The 21,353-nt window shown below is 46.6% G+C and overlaps 1 protein-coding gene across 2 annotated transcripts in view; it reads right to left on the bottom strand.

The window, feature by feature from the left end:
* PFKP (phosphofructokinase, platelet) overlaps positions 1 to 21,160 on the bottom strand; it is a 72,312-nt gene extending 51,152 nt beyond the window's left edge. Inside the window, exons 1-2 of one of the 2 annotated variants that reach the window (XM_079699742.1) lie at positions 21,056 to 21,160; positions 6,581 to 6,654 (exon numbers count right to left, since the gene is read on the bottom strand). In XM_079699742.1, coding sequence (XP_079555868.1) covers positions 6,581 to 6,652 — 72 coding nt within the window. In that variant the 5' untranslated portion in view covers positions 6,653 to 6,654; positions 21,056 to 21,160. The remainder of the gene's footprint in view (positions 1 to 6,580; positions 6,655 to 21,055) is intronic. The other variant, XM_079699743.1, reaches the window with a different exon arrangement.
* Positions 21,161 to 21,353: the final 193 nt, after the last annotated feature.

Here is a 21,353-nt window from a genome sequence, read left to right on the forward strand (position 1 = left end):
GACACATACAGACTGAAAGTAAGGGGATGGAAAAAGATATTCCATGCAAATGGAAACCAAAAGAAAGCTGGAGTAGCAATTCTCATATCAGACAAAATAGACTTTAAAATAAAGACTACTAGAAGAGACAAAGAAGGACACTACATAATGATCAAGGGGTCGATCCAAGAAGAAGATATAACAATTGTAAATATTTATGCACCAAACATAGGAACACCTCAATACATAAGGCAAACACTAACAGCCATAGAAGGAGAAATAGACAGTAACACAATCATAGTAGGGGACTTTAACACCCCACTTTCACCAATGGACAGGTCATCCAAAATGAAAATAAATAAGGAAACACAAGCTTTAAATGATACATTAAACAAGATGGACTTAATTGATATTTATAGGACATTCCATCCAAAAACAACAGGATACACATTTTTCTCAAGTGCTCATGGAACATTCTCCAGGATAGATCATATCTTGGGTCACAAATCAAGCCTTGGTAAATTTAAGAAAATTGAAATTGTATCAAGTATCTTTTCCGACCACAATGCTATGAGACTAGATATCAATTACAGGAAAAGAGCTGTAAAAAATACAAACACATGGAGGCTAACCATTACACTACTTAATAACGAAGTGATCACTGAAGAAATCAAAGAGGAAATTAAAAAATACCTAGAAACAAATGACAATGGAGACACAACGACCCAAAACCTATGGGATGCAGCAAAAGCAGTTCTAAGAGGGAAGTTTATAGCAATACAATCCCACCTTAAGAAACAGGAAACATCTCGAATAAACACCCTAACCTTGCACCTAAAGCAATTAGAGAAAGAAGAACAAAAACATCCCAAAGTTAGCAGAAGGAAAGAAATCATAAAAATCAGATCAGAAATAAATGAAAAAGAAATGAAGGAAACGATAGCAAAGATCAATAAAACTAAAAGCTGGTTCTTTGAGAAGATAAACAAAATTGATAAACCATTAGCCAGACTCATCAAGAAAAAAAGGGAGAAGACTCAAATCAATAGAATTAGAAATGAAAAAGGAGAAGTAACAACTGACACTGCAGAAATACAAAAGATCATGAGAGATTACTATAAGCAACTCTATGCCAATAAAATGGACAACCTGGAAGAAATGGACAAATTCTTAGAAATGCACAACCTGCCAAGACTGAATCAGGAAGAAATAGAAAATATGAACAGACCAATCACAAGCACTGAAATTGAAACTGTGATTAAAAATCTTCCAACAAACAAAAGCCCAGGACCAGATGGCTTCACAGGCGAATTCTATCAAGCATTTAGAGAAGAGCTAACACCTATCCTTCTCAAACTCTTCCAAAATATAGCAGAGGGAGGAACACTCCCAAACTCATTCTACGAGGCCACCATCACCTTGATACCAAAACCAGACAAGGATGTCACAAAGAAAGAAAACTACAGGCCAATATCACTGATGAACATAGATGCAAAAATCCTCAACAAAATACTAGCAAACAGAATCCAACAGCACATTAAAAGGATCATACACCATGATCAAGTGGGGTTTATTCCAGGAATGCAAGGATTCTTAAATATACGCAAATCAATCAACGTGATACACCATATTAACAAATTGAAGGAGAAAAACCATATGATCATCTCAATAGATGCAGAGAAAGCTTTCGACAAAATTCAACACCCATTTATGATAAAAACCCTGCAGAAAGTAAGCATAGAGGGAACTTTCCTCAACATAATAAAGGCCATATATGAGAAACCCACAGCCAGCATCGTCCTCAATGGTGAAAAACTGAAACCATTTCAACTAAGATCAGGAACAAGACAAGGTTGCCCACTCTCACCACTCTTATTCAACATAGTTTTGGAAGTTTTAGCCACAGCAATCAGAGAAGAAAAGGAAATAAAAGGAATCCAAATCAGAAAAGAAGAAGTAAAGCTGTCACTGTTTGCAGATGACATGATACTATACATAGAGAATCCTAAAGATGCTACCAGAAAACTACTAGAGCTAATCAATGAATTTGGTAAAGTTGCAGGATACAAAATTAATGCACAGAAATCTCTGGCATTCCTATATACTAATGATGAAAAATCTGAAAGTGAAATCAAGGAAACACTCCCATTTACCATTGCAACAAAAAGAATAAAATATCTAGGAATAAACCTACCTAAGGAGACAAAAGACCTGTATGCAGAAAATTATAAGACACTGATGAAAGAAATTAAAGAGGATACAAATAGATGGAGAGATGTACCATGTTCTTGGATTGGAAGAATCAACATTGTGAAAATGACTCTACTACCCAAAGCAATCTACAGATTCAATGCAATCCCTATCAAACTACCACTGGCATTTTTCACAGAACTAGAGCAAAAAATTTCACAATTTGTATGGAAACACAAAAGACCCCGAATAGCCAAAGCAATCTTGAGAACGAAAAATGGAGCTGGAGGAATCAGGCTCCCTGACTTCAGACTATACTACAAAGCTACAGTAATCAAGACAGTATGGTACTGGCACAAAAACAGAAAGATAGATCAATGGAACAGGATAGAAAGCCCAGAGATAAACCCACGCACATATGGTCACCTTATCTTTGATAAAGGAGGCAGGAATGTACAGTGGAGAAAGGACAGTCTCTTCAATAAGTGGTGCTGGGAAAACTGGACAGGGACATGTAAAAGTATGAGATTAGATCACTCCCTAACACCATACACAAAAATAAGCTCAAAATGGATTAAAGACCTAAATGTAAGGCCAGACACTATCAAACTCTTAGAGGAAAACATAGGCAGAACACTCTATGACATAAATCACAGCAAGATCCTTTTTGACCCACCTCCTAGAAAAATGGAAATAAAGACAAAAATAAACACATGGGACCTAATGAAACTTAAAAGCTTTTGCACAGCAAAGGAAACCATAAACAAGACCAAAAGACAACCCTCAGAATGGGAGAAAATATTTGCAAATGAAGCAACTGACAAAGGATTAATCTCCAAAATTTATAAGCAGCTCATGCAGCTCAATAACAAAAAAAACAAACAGCCCAATCCAAAAATGGGCAGAAGACCTAAATAGACATTTCTCCACAGAAGATATACAGACTGCCAACAAACACATGAAAGGATGCTCAACATCTTTACTCATTAGAGAAATGCAAATCAAAACTACAATGAGATATCATCTCACACCAGTCAGAATGGCCATCATCAAAAAATCTAGAAACAATAAATGCTGGAGAGGGTGTGGAAAAAAGGGAACCCTCTTGCACTGCTGGTGGGAATGTGAATTGGTACAGCCACTATGGAGAACGGTATGGAGGTTCCTTAAAAAACTACAAATAGAACTACCATATGACCCAGCAATCCCACTACTGGGCATATATCCTGAGAAAACCATAATTCAAAAAGAGACATGTACCAAAATGTTCATAGCAGCCCTATTTACAATAGCCCAGAGATGGAAACAACCTAAGTGTCCATCATCGGATGAATGGGTAAAGAAGATGTGGCACATATATACAATGGAATATTACTCAGCCATAAAAAGAAATGAAATTGAGCTATTTGTAATGAGGTGGATGGACCTAGAGTCTGTCATACAGAGTGAAGTAAGTCAGAAAGAGAAAGACAAATACTGTATGCTGACACATATATATGGAATTTAAGAAAAAAAAATGTCATGAAGAACATAGGGGTAAGACAGGAATAAAGACACAGACCTACTAGAGAATGGACTTGAGGACATGGGGAGGGGGAAGGGTAAGCTGTGACAAAGTGAAAGAGCGGCATGGACATATATACACTACCAAACGTAAGGTAGATAGCTAGTGGGAAGCAGCCGCATAGCACAGGGAGATCAGCTAGGTGCTTTGTGACCGCCTGGAGGGGTGGGATAGGGAGGGTGGGAGGGAGACGCAAAAGGGAGGGGATATGGGAACATATGTATATGTATAACTGATTAAATTTGTTATAAAGCAAAATAAATAAATAAATAAATTTAATTAAAAAAAAAAAGAATATGTGGTACATATATACAACAAAATATTACTCAGCAATAGAAAGGAATGAAATTGAGTTATTTGTTGAGACGTGGATGGATCTAGAGACTGTCATACAGAGTGAAGTAAGTCAGAAAGAGAGAAACAAATATCGTATATTAACGCACGTATGTGGAACCTAGAAAAATGTTACAGATGAACCGGTTTGCAGGGCAGAAGTTGAGACACAGATGTAGAGAACAAACGTATGGACACCAAGGGGGGAAAACCGCGGTGGGTGGGGATGGTGGTGTGTTGAATTGGGCGATTGGGATTGACATGTATACAGTGATGTGTATAAAACTGATGACTAATAAGAACCTGCAGTATAAAAAAACAAATAGGGGCTTCCCTGGTGGCGCAGTGTTTGAGAGTCCGCCTGCCGATGCAGGGGACACGGGTTTGTGCCCCGGTCCGGGAAGATCCCACATGCCACGGAGCGGCTGGGCCCGTGAGCCATGGCCGCTAGGCCTGCACATCCGGAACCTGTGCTCCGCAACAGGAGAGGCCACAACAGTGAGAGGCCCGTGTACCGCAAAAACAAACAAACAAACAAAAAAATAAACAACTAATACTAAACTTTCTTTGGGTTATTTCTATAGAAATATGTTAATATAAAAATTTCAGACATTACATGAAATTTCTAAAAATCTTATATGTTCTGGTATAATGTTATAAGTCATAATTCTAGTTATTACTTTAAAATGTATATCTCAGAAATAAATTTGTATGTCTCAGAAAACTAAATTTCCTTGTCAATTGCATTATTAAGAACTTTCATCAAATCTTTAACCGTGGTCAGTTTTAAGTCTTTTGTCATTTACAGACAGTTCTGGGTGTACTCTGATGCTTCCGCAAAAATGTCCTATAAAAGGGTTTTTTTTCAAGGAATTCATGGAAAAGACTATGAAAAGTACAGGTTTCTGGTAACTGACTATACTGCTGAACTGAATGAGTAAGCATTTTCAGAACTCTAATGGAAAACTGATGAATTCATAAAAGTGCTAACAAAAGATCAAGATGAAAAAAATTAATTACATGGGACTGAGTGAACTGATGAGGATGATTATAATTTTTGTGACTTTCTGTTTGAATAAAAATAAATAAATAAATAAATAAAAAGATAAAAAGAAAACCTAAGCCCAGGAAAAACCATCTTTCCCGCAAAGGAGAAACACATGGTCATTTGGACCAATGAGCAAAATCTGTGAGCAGCTACTTCTCAAGTAGAGAAAATGACTCAGTAAACAGATTCTGGAGCCCCGGCCAGCTTTCAGCAAGGTGGGCCGCACACACAGAACTGGCAGGGTTGGTGCCACCTGTGTGCCCGGCGTGGGCCTGGGATGGAACAAAGAAATCACTTTGGCGAGACACACTGAGACCCGTTAGGACGACCACCCCTTTTAACTCGGCGGATGCCGTATCCTGGGATCACAGCAACGATAGAAAGCATAGAACAGCTTCAAATATTAAATCTAGAGCTTGCTGTGTTAGGATAGTTGAAAAATGGGCAGTGACCTAAATATTTCTGGTGGCATAGGAATGCAAGGATCAAGTAGCTGAGGGGTCAGGTAAATGATGAGACATCAGGTTGATGGAATTTTACACAGACATTTAACGCGATAGTTGTGGAATATACATTAACACATACAAAATTGTCATAACATACTGGCAGGTAAAAAACATAGTATACAAAATACATTTGCTATGGTGCTAATAATGTATATATTTCCTTCCAGTATTTCACATGTATTACACTGGGAAGAATTAGAATAAAACACTAACAGTGATTTTGGAAGAAATAAGCAATTAAAAAAATGATTCTCTTATTTCCATTTTTAAGCTTTATTCTGTTTTATAAATTTAAAAACTAAATATGTTATTTTTTCTAATAGTTTTTGAAACAAATCATGTGGTCCAAGCTGTATGGGTGCCTTCCCTCCAAACACAACTTACTTCTAAGCTGCCAGGACCTCAAAAGCAGGAGATAATGGGCCATCTGTTTGCTTTCAGATGCTTCATTTTGAAGTTAAGGCATAAAGAGATACTAGGGAGGTGGTCTGGGTTTTACATTAATGATGAAAAGCCCAAAGTGGTCGCTCTACCCCCATTCAGCTTAATGTTTATTTAAATTCAGCCCCCATTTTTAGTGACTATATCACTTCTATAAGGAATGAGAACTACAAATAAATACAACCAGTTTGATATCATTAATCCTACAAGAACACTAGGTGGATATCAAAATGGCATTTTGAGCCCCGTTTCATCACCTTTCTTCCCTTGTTCCCTAATACAAATCTCACAGATGTGCATCTAGACCGGGGGTGTAACCTCTCCTGGTATCTGGGCTCCCCTATTGGTACCCAAGTGTGCCTGTCACTTGCTGCCTCTCGCCTGCAGTCAGCAGCCCCAGGCAGGCGTGAGGCCCCCAAGTGAATATGAGGCAGCGATTCCTCATACTCACTTACAAATTTTCAAATTACATTGAGCCAGCGAGAGTCAGAGAAAGCGGGAAGGGGACGTGACACTGACCTCGTAGATAAAGTACACTTTGGCTCCCACGTATATTCCCATGCGCACGACAGCTCGGACAGCAGCGTTCATACCTGCAAATGAATAGGGACAGTAGTTATTGAGGCGGCTGGGGAGAATCTAGTGATGCCATTTAATTAGCTGTGATGGTGGGAAAACCGTGTAACCTCTCGGACGGCCCCTCCTATGAAAAGTGGTCACAACACAGACCTCCAGGATTAGTGCAGGGAGAAAGAGAAAAAAGTACAAGTCAGGGACCAGCATGTTGTGGCCTAGTCCACAGATGAACAGAGCCTGGAGCACTGTTTAGAACATCGCTGTAAACACACTCGGAATATGAGCGACCTCAATTTGGTGTGAATTCGTAGGTTGATTCCATCCAATTGCAAAACAAAGAGGAGAGACATTTGTTTATAGGTAGCCAAATTCAAAGAAAATAGGCCTGAAAATGCCATTGATCTGGGGAGGAGATGAAAAATTATTACCAGCTACTAGTGTAAAAGAAAATAATTTAGTCAGTGGCCTTAAATATAAATCATGCAATTTTATTAAAAGAAAGATCAAATTAAACCAGTATACTATAAATAATACCTAATCAAGATAAATCTAGGCCGTTTTCCACACTTCCCCAGAGGGCCTTGAAGGAAGTTAAAAGTGCAATGTATCCTTGTATAAAACTGCTACACCCCATTCTGCTTTCCACTGAAGCACCGTTTTGGGGCAGCCAACTGTGCAATGGACCATAAGTCTAGACCTACGTGAACAGGTCAGGATTTCACATCTGTAAAACCCTGTATCATCATATCAGCTGATGAGCAAGGCCATCAGGAGAGCAGTGAGAAGGGAGGATCATTCCCCTCGTTAGGGATGCAGCCCTGAGCCTCAGAATATGCAGCACCTGGGCATCCAGCCTAACTGCTCCTGGGCCCCCAATAGTTCCAATCTGCCTCCTTCGTAAATTTAAATTTTGGGAACAAACTTCAGGACTAAAGGTGTTGGAGAACGTGGACCATACAGTAAGTGGTACTTCTGGTAAGTAAATAAACAAATGAAGGCACCTTGGGTCCCAGGGAATATACTCCACAGACAAGGAGATTAAATTTGTATGTATTTGGATGGTAAACCTGCTCAGAAGATGGTTACAAATTTTCAAATTACATTGAGCCAGGTTGGAAATCTGGAATGAGATTGTTGCCTCTGAAAGGTGACAATTTTGCAAGGCTACAGTGTTCACGGAGCCGGAAAAGCTGGAAATAAATCCATGTTAAATGTCTATCTAACATCTACGCACATGTAGACATTATGTATTTGGTAGTCTCACCACTTCATGTTCAAACCTAGTTTATTACACGAAGGATTTTTTTTTTTTTTTTCTCAGTACGCAGGCCTCTCACTGTTGTGGCCTCTCCCGTTGCGGAGCACAGGCTCCGGACGTGCCGCTTTGCAGCCATGGTTCATGGGCCCAGCCGCTCTGCGGCATGTGGGATCTTCCCGGACCGAGGCACGAACCCGTGTCCCCTGCATCGGCAGGCGGACTCTCAAACACTGTGCCACCAGGGAAGCCCTACACGAAGGATTTTAATGACCTACTGATTCATTGGTGGCTGTCTCTCACACCCTCAAACTCAGCATTTCAAGATGCAATAAATCATTTCACCTGCATCACCTTCTCCTCCTTTTCCTGTATTCTCTCACTCAGATCAGCAAAACTTTTCACTCTCGCACAAGCTGGATACTCCTGATACCCTCCACAGCTCCTGCTCATAAAACTGACATTTCCCTCCCCAAATTTCCCCTGAATCCACTATCTCCCTCTAACATTATTCACGTTATGGCCAGAATGAGTCAAGCAGCTTTTCCTCTTTTGTTATCATACAAGTAATTTATAAATGTATTCTTCTTATTAAAAAAAATTACATATGTCGGAAAAGGCAAAGCTGTGGAGACAGTAAAAAAAAAAAAAATCAATGGTTGTTGGGGGTTGGGGGAGGGGGATGAACAGGCAGAGGAGGGGGGATCAACAGGTGGATCACAGAGGATTTTCAGGGCAGTGAAACTGCTCTGTATGACGTTATAATAACGGATACACCTCGTTATACATTTGTCCAAACCCATAGAATGGGCAACACCAAGAGTGAACCCTAAAATATCAACTATGGACTCTGGGTGAGGATGACGTGTCCACGTAGGGTCATCAGTTATAACAAATGCACCATCTGGTGGGGGTGTTGATGGGGGGGGTCTGCATGGGTGGGGGCAGAAGATAGAGGGGAATCTCTGGACCTTCCCCTCAGTAAAACTCTGAAAAACACGGTTAAAAAAACAAACACAGGGCTTCCCTGGTGGCGCAGTGGTTGAGAGTCCGCCTGCTGATGCCGGGGGCGCGGGTTCATGCCCCGGTCCAGGAGGGTCCCGCATGACGCGGAGCAGCTGGGCCCGTGAGCCATGGCCGCTGAGCCTGCGCGTCCGGAGCCTGTGCTCCGCAACGGGAGAGGCCGAAGCGGTGAGAGGCCCGTGTACCGCAAAAAAAAAAAAAACCCACAAAAAACACAGGTGAGGCCGTGTCTTGCTTTCCCATGGCCGCCCCTTCGGAGCCCAGTGCATACACCCTGTAGACGCGCTCTCCTTGTGCCAGCTGTAATCTCACACACTTTTTTGAGATGTTTTCTATGTTAGCATCAGCATTCTTTCTCAAACTCAAAAACGCCCACGTTCCTCCCTGGATTCCCCAGGGCCTGTGCTCGTAAAACCAAGCTCTTCAGGTGAGATCTCCAGCCCCCCGGGCTCCTCCTACCTGCTCAGTCCCACCTGGACGCCCCGTCTACAAGTCAGGACTGCAGCTCCCCCAGAACTGCCACCGCGTCCCGGAGCCGCCCTCTCTCAACCTCCAGGAGGGACGGGGCTCCTGCACCTCCAGGAAGGCTCCCCCACCGGCCTTTCCTCACCGGCCTTCATGGCTCCCACCTGGGCGACACACCTGCATCTCATGCAGGCAGCCTCAGCCTTAACCGAACGGATAAACGAGCTCCTCTCGGCCCCTTCCCACGAACCCCACGATTCTAGGACTTCATTCTGTGGCCCTGGAATCGAGAGACTGACCACCAAACGCTGGAGCCCTACCAACCCTCCATCGCCAGGACGCAAGCGCACGGGTAACGCCGACTCCCTGGGCCCCGCCCACGAGCTTCTGGAGACCTCATTTCTGGCGGGGGGCGGGGAAGCTTTCATAAAGGCATGAACAAAGAGGAGTTGGGGGATTTTAGAAAGTGCAAGTGGAGAAAAAACGGCAGAAGGAACGACAAGTGGGACACAATCCAGAGGTGACCCCAGGGGTCCCCGTGTGGAAGAAAAACGTGCCCAGGGTGACCCCTGCCTTAAAGTTCTGACCACCTTCACAGCAGGCCTGGGGCCTGAACTCCTCCCCCGCCCCATGGGGTTGACCTGGACTCACCTGGGAAAGCGGCCCTCAGGGCTGGTCCCCCCTCAGCCCGCAGCAGGCCGGGGGTGGGGGTGGGGGGTGGGGGTGGGGGGGGGTTCCCAGGTCAGGGAGGGTCCTGAGCACCGTATTTCTCCCAACTTCCCAGGAGAGGAGGCTCCGCGCGTCTGAGCCTCAGCGCCCACCCCCCAAGGCTTTTATTCCAGGGTCGTTAAGGTAACTTGGCTACACCTGCTGCTTTCACGGGCGGCACGGAGCTGGCCGCCTTCTGATTGGGGCCTGAAAGGAGCTGTTCTCAGTGGTAAACAGGGCTGAGTGCTCTGAGCACCTGAGCTGATGCTCCCAGAAAGCGTGCGGGGCCTGGGTCCTCCTGGGAGATGAGGAAGTCAGGCTCTAAGTGGATAAATTAACAGCCGGGGGAACAAAACTTGTAAAAGGCAAAGCTGGAGTGTAAACCCTACTCTTCCTTTTATTTTAACTTAAAAGCCGTTATAATTCCCTCTAGTAGGAAGGAAACTTGGAGAAAAAAAATGCCCATGAGGGCCCAGTTCTTGTGTAATTGTTTGGGGAGGGGCCGGCTCTCCACTTGAATTTGGGAAGAACAGGACAGAGCTGCTATCTGGTGCTGGGCCCACAGCTGGGTGCTTTCAAGGAAGGGCCCAGAGGACAGAAACCAAGGACACAGGAGAGGCCAGTTTTCACCGACAGCCTCTTTGACACACGCGACTGGGATTCAGACATATGATTTGGGGTCTGAGGGCCTCCTGGGTGAGCAGGGCCGATTCTCTGGTTCTGTTGGATGCTGTCCTGTCCTGGACTGTCCACAGAGAGCACAGGGCACTCCAGCTGCTGTTTTCAATAAACGTTCAGACATAGTTGGGTTCCTTCCTTTTGTTTTTGGTTTTGTTTTGGCAGCCAGGCTCAGGAGTTCAAACAACTTCCATAATTGTTTCCATGGGAAACCATCATCCTGCCACCAGGAAAGAATCTTAGTATTTGGAAAGTATCCTCTTCTTCACTTGCAAAAATTAAAACCCTCGTCCTCAGGGAATGTGCAGACTTGCTACGGGAACCAAAAATAAACAAATCTTGAAAGAACCAGGGAGCAGCTAAGTGGAAAATGTGAGAAAATTACTTTAGGTGAGCTAGGAAGAAGAGACATATTGTTTTCTTGATGTGACATATTCTCAAATAGGTTCTTATTAAAGTATCATGCACGTAAGATAGTCATTAAGATAACTTCTTCCTTGAGGTCAGGGAAGCCGTGGACCCAAAGGTTTCCTGAGATTCTGTCCTGGTAACATTTATTTATTTATTTATTTAAATTTATTTATTTATTTATTTATGGCTGTGTTGGGTCTTCACTGCTGCACGTGGGCTTTCCCTAGTTGCGGTGAGCGGTGGCTACTCTTCGTTGCGGTGCACGGGCTTCTCATTGCAGTGGCTTCTCTTGCTATGGAGCACGGGCTTCAGTAGTTGTGGCAGGTGGGCTCAGTAGTTGTGGCTCACAGGCTCTAGAGTGCAGGCTTAGTAGTTGTGGCACACGGGCTTAGTTGCTCCGCGGCATGTGGGATCTTCCCAGACCAGGGCTCAAACCTTTGTCCCCTGCACTGGCAGGCAGATTCTTTTTTTTTTTTTTTTTTTTTTAACATCTTTATTGGGGTATAATTGCTTTACAATGGTTAGTTTCTGCTTTATAACAAAGTGAATCAGCTATATGCATATGTATATCCCCATATCCCCTCCCTCTTGCGTCTCCCTCCCACCCTCCTTATCCCACCCCTCTAGGTGGTCGCAAAGCACTGAGCTGATCTCCCTGTGCTATGCAGCTGCTTCCCACTAGCTATCTATTTTACATTTGGTAGTGTATATATGTCCATGCCACTCTCTCACTTCATCTCAGCTTACCCTTCCCCCTCCCCGTGTCCTCAAGTCCATTCTCTATGTCTGTGTCTTTATTCCTGTCTTCGCAGGCGGATTCTTAATCACTGTGCCACCAGGGAAGTCCCTCTGATAAAATTTAAACTTCAAGTAATTTGTTAGAAACAAGGACTGTGTTGATTCCAATAAAATAACTGGGGCTTTGTTTTACTTCCTATGTGGTCTGAAGAGTCTAATAAACCTCCTTACTTAGCCCTTTATGACCGTGTGGAGCTGTTTCCCCTGCTTATTTCTCAGTGCTCATAACCACTCCCTGACTAATTTCAATATTTAAGTTCCCTTTTGAAAAATAAGATCTGGTGCTTAATCCTCTTACTGGTTTCTCCCTGACTATATGGAGTTTTCACCTTTATACCAAAGCGAGGATAGGTCGCTTAGCATAGGTCAGAAAACAAACTTAAAGCGCACCTTATCTTGCTCTTGCTACTGATGTTCTCCATAAAGCTTCCTTGTTTAATAATTCAGGTGTGGGAGGGGAAAAAATGTCCTCAGGAGAAAGTGTCGGGATGCTGGATCCCCTGTGAATCAGTTACCAACCGGGGGTTTCTCATCATCCTGCAGTGTCCAAATCACCAAGTCTTGTCTTAGATGTCAGTGACATAAATCTCTGAGCGGGTTCAATCATTCATTTATTCATCTGTCCGTCCATCCAGGACACACGGATGGGGTGTCTTTTCTCTGCTGGCACTGCCGGGCGACGCAGTGACAAAAGAGGGGAAGGCGTGGCCCTGGTGGGGCTTGTTGCAGCCGGTAAACAACACACAACACACACACACATTTCACCCAGAGGCGGAGGAGAAAGAAGGAAAGCAGAGCAGGGCTGGGGGCTGCCATGGGGGCGTGCCGCCTTGAGACGCGCCATTTGGGAGAGAATGGAAGACGGCGACGGAGGCTGGCCAAGTGGCCATCTGGACGTCTGGGAAGGAGGACTACGGCAGACCCAGGGCCACTGCAGGCACCAGACCGCTGCCAGAGGTCCCCTGTGTGGCCCCTGACTGTGACATGAACACACAGGAGGGACCGTCTGAACCTGAGCGCCTCACACACCCCTCCCTCTAGACCCCCATCCACTGGGATCCCCACAGACCACACCAACACGCACTGGGGCAGACATACGTTGGATTTCAAAGGCTCAAGATGGAAAAAAGAATGTGAAACAGCTTATTAATCACCTTTGAATTGACAATGGGTTGAAACATTGGACTGAATAAAATAGAGGCTTAAATTAATTTCACCTGTTTCTGTTACATTTCCAAACGTGGTGACTAGTTTAAAATTACACAATCACACGTAAGCCTTGTCTCTGCCAGTTCCCTTGATCTTGAACCTGCTTTTAACCCCCAACAACGTGTGTCTATCTTGCCACACCTACCAGCGCGAAGTGATGCATATTCTATCCGGGATCCTAATGCAGCTCATTCCCTGTGATGATTTCCCGCTAGTTTCCCCACTATTCACTGGTATGAACACTGTGTCAGGAATGTCCTTCTGCCAACCTGCCTGTCCCCACCTGGGCTCCTCGTTTGGCCTTTCTTCCTGCTGCGTGGACCAGCTCCAGCCTGAGGCTCCACTGACACAGCCCACCCCCAACTCACCCTCCACGGCCCAGTCCGGCTCCTCAGGACACTGGGGCCCCCTCCCCAGCCCTCCTCTCCTCTCTCCGCAAAGCCGCCCTCATCAGAGGCAGCTGGCACCCAGGTGGCTTCCAGGTCACACGAGGTAAATCCAAAGTCCTCCCTGTGGCCCCTCCTGGCCCCGTCCCCACCCCTCACACTGGCCCAGCCGCTCTCTCCCAGCCCTGCCTGCTCCTGGCTACTTCCTGCTGGTCATCCCTTCCCCCTCCCGTGGCAGGTGGGGGGGCCGTCCCTGGGAGAAGGGGCTCCACCGTCAGCCTAAGGCAGGCCGAGGAGGCTGTTACTCATCTGGGGGACGATTTAACGAGAGAGAAAACAAAACCTGAGAATATTCAACCAGAGCTGAAAAAATAAGGAGGGATGGCAGCTCGAGGTCCACCTGGCCAGCCTTCAACACTTGTAATCAAAAGAACCCTGGCCCGACCACTTGCTCACACCTTTACACAAGGGGTCTCCATTCACTGATCTCCCCGTCAGAATCCTCACCAGAAAACCATCACAGGAAACATCAGATGGTCTGAACTGCCACCTGGACCCAGGACTCCAGCGAGGTCCTCGGCCGACCACAGGGACCCGTCGCTGCGGGTGTGACTGTCAGGCCTTCCCTGGACCCACAGAATCAGAATCTGCATCTCAGCCAGATCTTCAGGCAGCTGTCTGCATCCAGGATAAAGAAGGAGGCTGAGGGCCCTCGGGGGCAGCAGGGCCTCCCTGGGCCTGAGTAGTGCTGCCTTTTCTCTCCAGCAGGTCCTGCTTGAGACTCAAGGTTGTCTTAGGGGCAGGGGAAGGCGGGGGGAAGGGGAAGGGGAGAAAAAAAGAGCGGGGAGAAGACAGGGATTGCGTGATTCCACTTCGCGTTGCAAACCAACAGTCACAGGCCCTGTCCCACCAGGACTGCAGAGCAGAGCCAGACCCTGTAAGGAAGTCCCTTCATGCTCAGGACGCTGTTCGGCCACACACACACTATGCTGCCTCTTGTCCTGACAGCACAACGGCTGTGATTCCCAACACCCTAAGCGTGTGGTGGTGAAGACATGCGGAAGAGAGGGTGGGAGGAAACTGGGGCCCTGGAAGATGCTTTCTTACAAATAAAATACACCACCATACAGAGCTCGCTGCAAAGAATAACTCGAAAAGGTGACTCAGCTATTTTCTTAACATAAAGCCATCTGTTCTTTACGCAAAGACACCTTCCAACATGATTGCAATCATGGCGGGTATACATCTGTGCCCTTATGTCTGCCTGTAACATGTCACTACCCTATCCCCATACTTCTACTGTAACTGCTTCTGGCACCCCATCACATCCGTGTTCAAACAGCCCCAATTCTCCCAGATAAAAGGTTTGAGTCCTGTATCAAAGCTTTCAGTTTTCTGGAACCGAGCGGGAAAACATGTTTTGGAAAGATGACAAAATGTCTAATTTCTAAAGGTCATTTAAGTTGTCACACAACGGTATTTGCACTCCTAGAAAAGGGTGCAATTGCATGGATTTTCCACGGTACCCATGGGGTGAACACTAGCATTCTAGTGCACGGCCTCCTGGACCCAATAATTTTTGCTAAATTAATGATTACATTGTCAGTGGGAAAGATCCCATTACAGAATGTAAGTGCTCAGAGCCAGGGCAGGGAGGGCCCCAGAGCTGTGTGAGGTGAGATGCTCACTGTTCTCATCTTACTGGGCTCTCAGGCCCTCAAAGTTTTGGGTGGGCATGGAAGGAACCCACCCAAGCAGGGCCCAGATGCTGTGTTCAAGAAAACGTGTTCAGGGGAGAACCAACCAGCGCCCAGCTCTGGTTGACAGTACTTCACATTTCTGAGGACCGTTTTTAAGTTCTTATCTTGAGACATTAGTTGTTCCCAGATACAGCTCTGCAGATAAAAGAGTGCTTTTGTGTGGGAGTTCCCTGGTGGCCTAGTGGTTAGGATTCCAGGCTTTCACTGCCCTGACCGGGGTTCAATCCCTGGTCAGGGAACTGAGATCCTGCAAGCCACTCGGTGGGGCCAAAAAAAAAAAAGAGTGCTTTTGATTAGTGAAGGTTTAATTCATCAAAATGACTTCATGAGAGGGCTTCCCTGGTGGCGCAGTGCTTAAAAACCCACCTGCCAATGCAGGGGACACGGGTTCGAGCCCTGGTCCGGGAAGATCCCACATGCCGCGGAGCAACAAAGCCCGAGCGCTACAACCATCAAAGCCCACGCGCTTAGAGCCTGTGCTCCACAACAAGAGAAGCCACTGCAATGAGAAGCCCGCGCACTGTAATGAAGAGTAGCCCCCGCTTGCTGCAACTAGAGAAAGCCCACGCACAGCAACAAAGACCCAATGCAACCAGAACTAAATAATAAGTTAATTAATTTTTAAAAAGCATATTAAAAAAAAAGACTTCATGAGAAAAGACAGCCAGAACATCTAGTCGCCCACCATTTTGCAGAAGGAAGTGGTCCACACTCAGTGAGATCCCGGGAGGGAGACATTCAGCAAATATCTGGGTACCTGCTGAGTGCCCCGTACTGTGCTGGGGCACACCCTGGTGAATGGACATATGTCCTGGGCCACCCCTTCTCACTGCAGCCACGTGGCCTGGCCAGTTCATCTCAAAGCTCACTTGCTCATGCGTGAAACAGATGAGTCACTGCGTGGAAGCATTAGTGCCTACTGCTAAGCACATGGTCACTCGATGTTAGTCACTCTTTTTTTTTCTAATTTTATTGGAGTATAGTTGATTTACAATGTTGTGTTAGTTTCAGGTGTACAGCAAAGTGATTCAGTTATACATATACATATATCCATTCTTTTTCAGATTCTTTTTCCCATATAGGTTATTACAGAGTATTGAGTAGAGTTCCCTGTGCTATACAGCAGGTTCCTGTTGGTTGTCTATTTTATATATAGTCGTGTGTTAATCCCAAACTCCTAATTTATCCCTCCCCCCGCCTCCACGTTTCCCCTTTGGTCACCATAAGTTTGTTTTCTAAATCTGAATCTGTTTCTGTTTTGCAAATAAGTTCATTTATGTCATTTAAAAAAAAATTAGATTCCACATATGAGTGATATCATATGATATTTGTCTTTGTCTGACTTACTGTACTTAGTATGATACTCTCTAGGTCCATCCATGTTGCTGCAAATGGCAATATTTCATTCTTTTTTATGGCTAATTCTTCCTATTAGTGGAAAGGCTTATATAGACTCCATCTATGTGAGCTTTCTGCAAACAATGTCTTCATGCTTACTTTGCCACAGGCCAAAAAGAACTCAGCTTTCCTGTTCAGTCTACCCTCTGGGTCCATTTCTGTGCATTCTCAGCTGCACTGGGCCCTCGAGAAGCCCTCAATTTGTGTCTAAGACAATGAGTCATTTTTGGCGTATGACATAATGTTGCTTGGGGGTGGATACCTAGTCATGGTAAGTCTGTCCACTGACCTGGAACTTATTTTTAGTTAAAGTGAAAATCAATTTAAACTTGCAGACATTCCTTGTGACAATGGAAGCAACCCGAAGAATGAAAAAAACAAGAATTAGTCTTCGAAATAGTCTTCCTTAATGGCCAGGGCTGGGGGATTCAGGAATATAGCTGGGGGAATTTCATTTTATTCAATAATCATATTATACAAATTCCACTGGAAAACACGCATTTCATCACTTTGGTATCAGGTGTTATATCAATTTAGCCACTCCAATGCTCTTACTGTACAAACGCGTTTTCTGTTATCAAAGCTGTGTAAAAATCATCTGTATAGGGCTTCCCTGGTGGCGCAGTGGTTGAGAGTCCGCCTGCCAATGCAGGGGACACAGGTTCGTGCCCTGGTCTGGAAGGATCCCACATGCCGCGGAGCGGCTGGGCCCATGAGCCATGGCCGCTGGGCCTGCGCATCCGGAGCCTGTGCTTCCCAACGGGTGAGGCCACAGCATTGAGAGGCCCACGTACCGCAAAAAAAAAAAAAAAAAAAAAAAATCATCTGTATAATCTATGTAACATCTTCCATTTCTTTTGACTAGTAAGTAGGGTAGCTATTGTCTCATGTTTAAATATCTATCTGAAGTTTTAGATTCACTATTTGTTTTAGATGATTATAATTTACCTCTTCATTAACTTACTGAAGAAATCATTAAGGCATTTTATACCAATTAAATAGTTTATGTATTTTTAGTATGAGGAATTTCACACAGTGGTCCTGTTTTCCAGTGTAATTTGTAAAGCACAATCTTAAATTCCACTTGAGTTTTTAAAAAATTTTAAGTTTTTTTGTCTCTAATTTGAGAAAAAAATATTTGATTTGGGGCAAATTATTTAAATACTTCTTGATTTTTTAATCTGCAAAATGGAAAGAAAATGCCACCTGCCTTACCAAATAAAATTCTGGTGTTATGATAAAAAATAATCTGCATAATTTTGAGCAAACCAGGCTTTGCTCCTCTGAGTATTAATTAGTTGTTACAACCGTAAAAGTAGGGCTTACTGAAAAGTGTCTGGGGCTGAGACCTCACAGAACTTCATTTAAATCCTGCCATGGGGCCACCTATGAGCCTGCCACCTTAATGAGGTTACTTCTTTCCCCTTCAGCCTCTCTCGTCACCTCTGAAATGAGGATGTGTGTGTCTTAGAGCCAGGTAATCAGGCCTGGAGATAAGAACCATAAGCTCTTAGAAAATCAAGTGAGCTCAATAACTAGAAGCTATAGTCATCTCAACATGGAATTTTACCATAATTTCACATCTGATTCGAAAACTATCCTGAAATTAAGACTTGTGTTTATTCTCCTTGGTCTTTATTAGCTGTGAGCAAAACTCTCTCATCTCAGGGAAAATCAAGCACTGATACCATTTAGAGTCAAGATAAGATGGTAAAAGGATAGGGGTATAACAGGGAGCATCTCTAGGAATAACCTCCTCCAAGGGGCTGTAAGTCTGCTGCTGCCTGCCGAGATCAGTCCCTGGGTGCACATCTTAAGGTGAACTTTCTTGGAAAGAAATGCATTCAACTGTTCAGTCAGGTCTCAGGTAGGATCAAAAGAGGAGGTGGCTCTTGGCATGAAGTCCAAGAAGAAATGGAGACTACAGCCTCAGCTCTGCCTGAGGGAAAATGCCCAGATGCCCGGCCATGGTGGGCTCTCCAGGGACTGCCCAGATGTGTCAGTTCAGAGCATCAGGCGATCTCCCATTAACCTGACAATACACTGACCAAGCCACGTTCTCATATAATTTTGATTCTCAAAGTATCTTTTCCACTGACAAGAAGAGCTGTGGACTTACTGACCTCTATTATTCATAACTGCTCACAAGCTGCAGAGATAAGTAGCAGGTAAGTATCAGTAGCAGAAAAAATGCTGGTTCTGTCTATTGCATCATTACCTCAGTTGCCTTTGCACCAGCTACCAGGTAGCTGAGCAGACTTTTGGACAGGAACTCAAAAGAATGACCCATATTTTTTTCAACAGACAGAGCACCTTAATTCTAAAATGACCTTGAAACTCTGATCTTGAAGCCTGGAGGGTTAAGAGACCAGTTCCTCTTCCTGTGCCAACAATTTATTCTCTTTCCAAGACCGGGGTAAGAGTCACTCAAGATGCTTCCTAATTTGGGCTAGCCCACGTCTCCAGAGGCACGTGCTTTTGAAGCCCTTTGACGGGGAAGCCTCTCTCAGCCCCACCGCGACCCCGCCAGACCCCATCCGGCACATCATTTAAGTAACTTGGGCGATGTTATCTATTTCACTCTGCCACCTCCCCAACCCCAGCCTTGTTTATATCACAACATTTTCTCTCTTCAATGTTTATACCAGGGGCCACTTTACTAGAATACCAAATTAGACCAGCCCTGCCTCGCGCTGACGCAAAGGCAGGCTTGTGGGGCTGCGACAGTGACTGATGTCGCGAGCGCCACCTTCAATAGGACAGGGAGGGGCTTCCAAGGGACCCACTCGCCGGGGACCCCCACGCCTCCTGCCCGCCGCAGGCGGGGTGCCCAGGGTCAAGGGCGCGGGGCGCACAGGCGGTGACTGGCCAGGCATCACGTACGCGCCCGCGGCGGGCGGGGCTGCAACCTCAGCGCCCCACCTGTCGCACCCCCCCAGGCCCCGCCCGGCTCAAGGGCGAAGGGAAGGTCACGGGCAGGGTGGGCGGCAGGCGAGGGCGCCGGGCCCAACGTTTAAGCATCCCTGCACCGTGTGTGGTGAAAATGAGGCATCAGGGCCTTTCAACTCATCCGGGACAGGAGGAAGAAGGTAAAATAAAAACCAAAACCTAGCTCGAGAGGCGTCTCCGGCCTGCGATCCTCAGGCTCCAAGGACGCAGCCGCCTGAGCACAGCCCTGCTACTTTCTAGCGGTTGGCTCGCCCCACCCAGGTATTCACCGGGATCAGGAAATCCCAGCGTCTGGGAACCCCTGCGCCCCCATGTGCGCCCAGCGCTAGGGACCCGGGGCACGTCTGTGTCACCATCGCTTTACATTGAAATATTCTCTTCGTGTGTCCGTGGGCACCGAGTCTGGGTCCCCTTCTCCCCGCAATCAGCTTCCACGCCTGAGGGTGGGGGGCGGCTGCTGGAGTCCGCGCCTGCGGGGCTGGTGACGCCCCGGAGTCCCCGCTTCCTGTTCCTTCCCATCCAGGGGAGGCTGGCGGGGAGGGCTCAGTGACCCATTTCAGCTTTCAGTTTGGTGACGAGCCGGAAGGGGACAAGAGATTAGAGAGGAGGAGAACCGTTTTTAAAATTTCCCAGCGGAAACGCGAGGTGGTGCCGGGCCGCCGGGCAACCCCGGGCAGGGACCCCCGTGCGTCCCCCGCCGCGTCCCGCCGGACAGCAGCGGGGACGCCGCCCGCGCCCCTCGGGGGTCGCGAGGTTGCAGACGCGTCGCAGGGACCCAGCGGTTTTTTCCACGACATTGGGGGTGGGGAGCTGGGGAGGGAGCCGCGGCATCGGAAGTGGCCGCGCTGTAGCCAAGCTTTGGAGGGGCGTCCGGCTTCATCTTACGACTCGGAAGAGAAATGACCTCCGAGCGCGGTCCGGGCGACCCCGTAGCCAGTCGCAATTTAAAAAATAAACGTGAAGGTGGAAAACTGACCTTCCTGGTAAGGGATCCTACTGCCATATCCCTCCCTTCCCCCCCGCCCCGACTCCGCAGTGACTCCTTCTGAGGCTGCACGGCCCGCACCCCCTCCCGCCACAGGAAGGTACCCCCGAGGTTCCTGGGCGCGGGGATTCTCCCCCACCCTTCTCTTATCCCCGGTACCCGCTCTCCTCCTCTCTTCTCTTTGCTTCCCCCATCTCTTCTCCCTGGAGCCTCATCCTTTCTCTCTGGTCCCTGCTCCCCATCCCTTTTTCCCGGTACCCCCATCCTTTCTCCCAGGTACCCCCATCCTTTCTCCCAGGTACCCCCATCCTTTCTCCCGGTTACCCCCACATCCCTTCTCCCTAGTCCCCTCCCTTCGCCTCCGGCCCGGGACCCGGGGAGGCGGTGGCGCACCTTGGGCATCCCCGCCGCTGGTCAGCACGCCTATGGCTTTGCCGGCCCCGGAGAGTTGCTCCAGGAACTTTCGCAAGGAGCCCTTGGGGTTCGGGGAGACGTCGTGGTCGCCCATGGCGAGCAGGCCGGAGATCGCGCTCGGGAGGGTGCTCAGCAGGCACTGCGCCCTCCTGCGCCGCCGCCACTGGAACCGCCGGCCCCGCCCGCGCGGCGCGCGCCAATGGGCGGTCAAGGGCGGGCTCAGGGGCGCGGGTTAGGCGGGGCAGGCGGGACCGGGGGCGCCAGCTTTCAGGGAGCC

Source organism: Hyperoodon ampullatus (genome assembly GCF_949752795.1).
Source record: "Hyperoodon ampullatus genome assembly, chromosome: 3".
Taxonomy (NCBI): Eukaryota; Metazoa; Chordata; class Mammalia; order Artiodactyla; family Ziphiidae; genus Hyperoodon; species Hyperoodon ampullatus.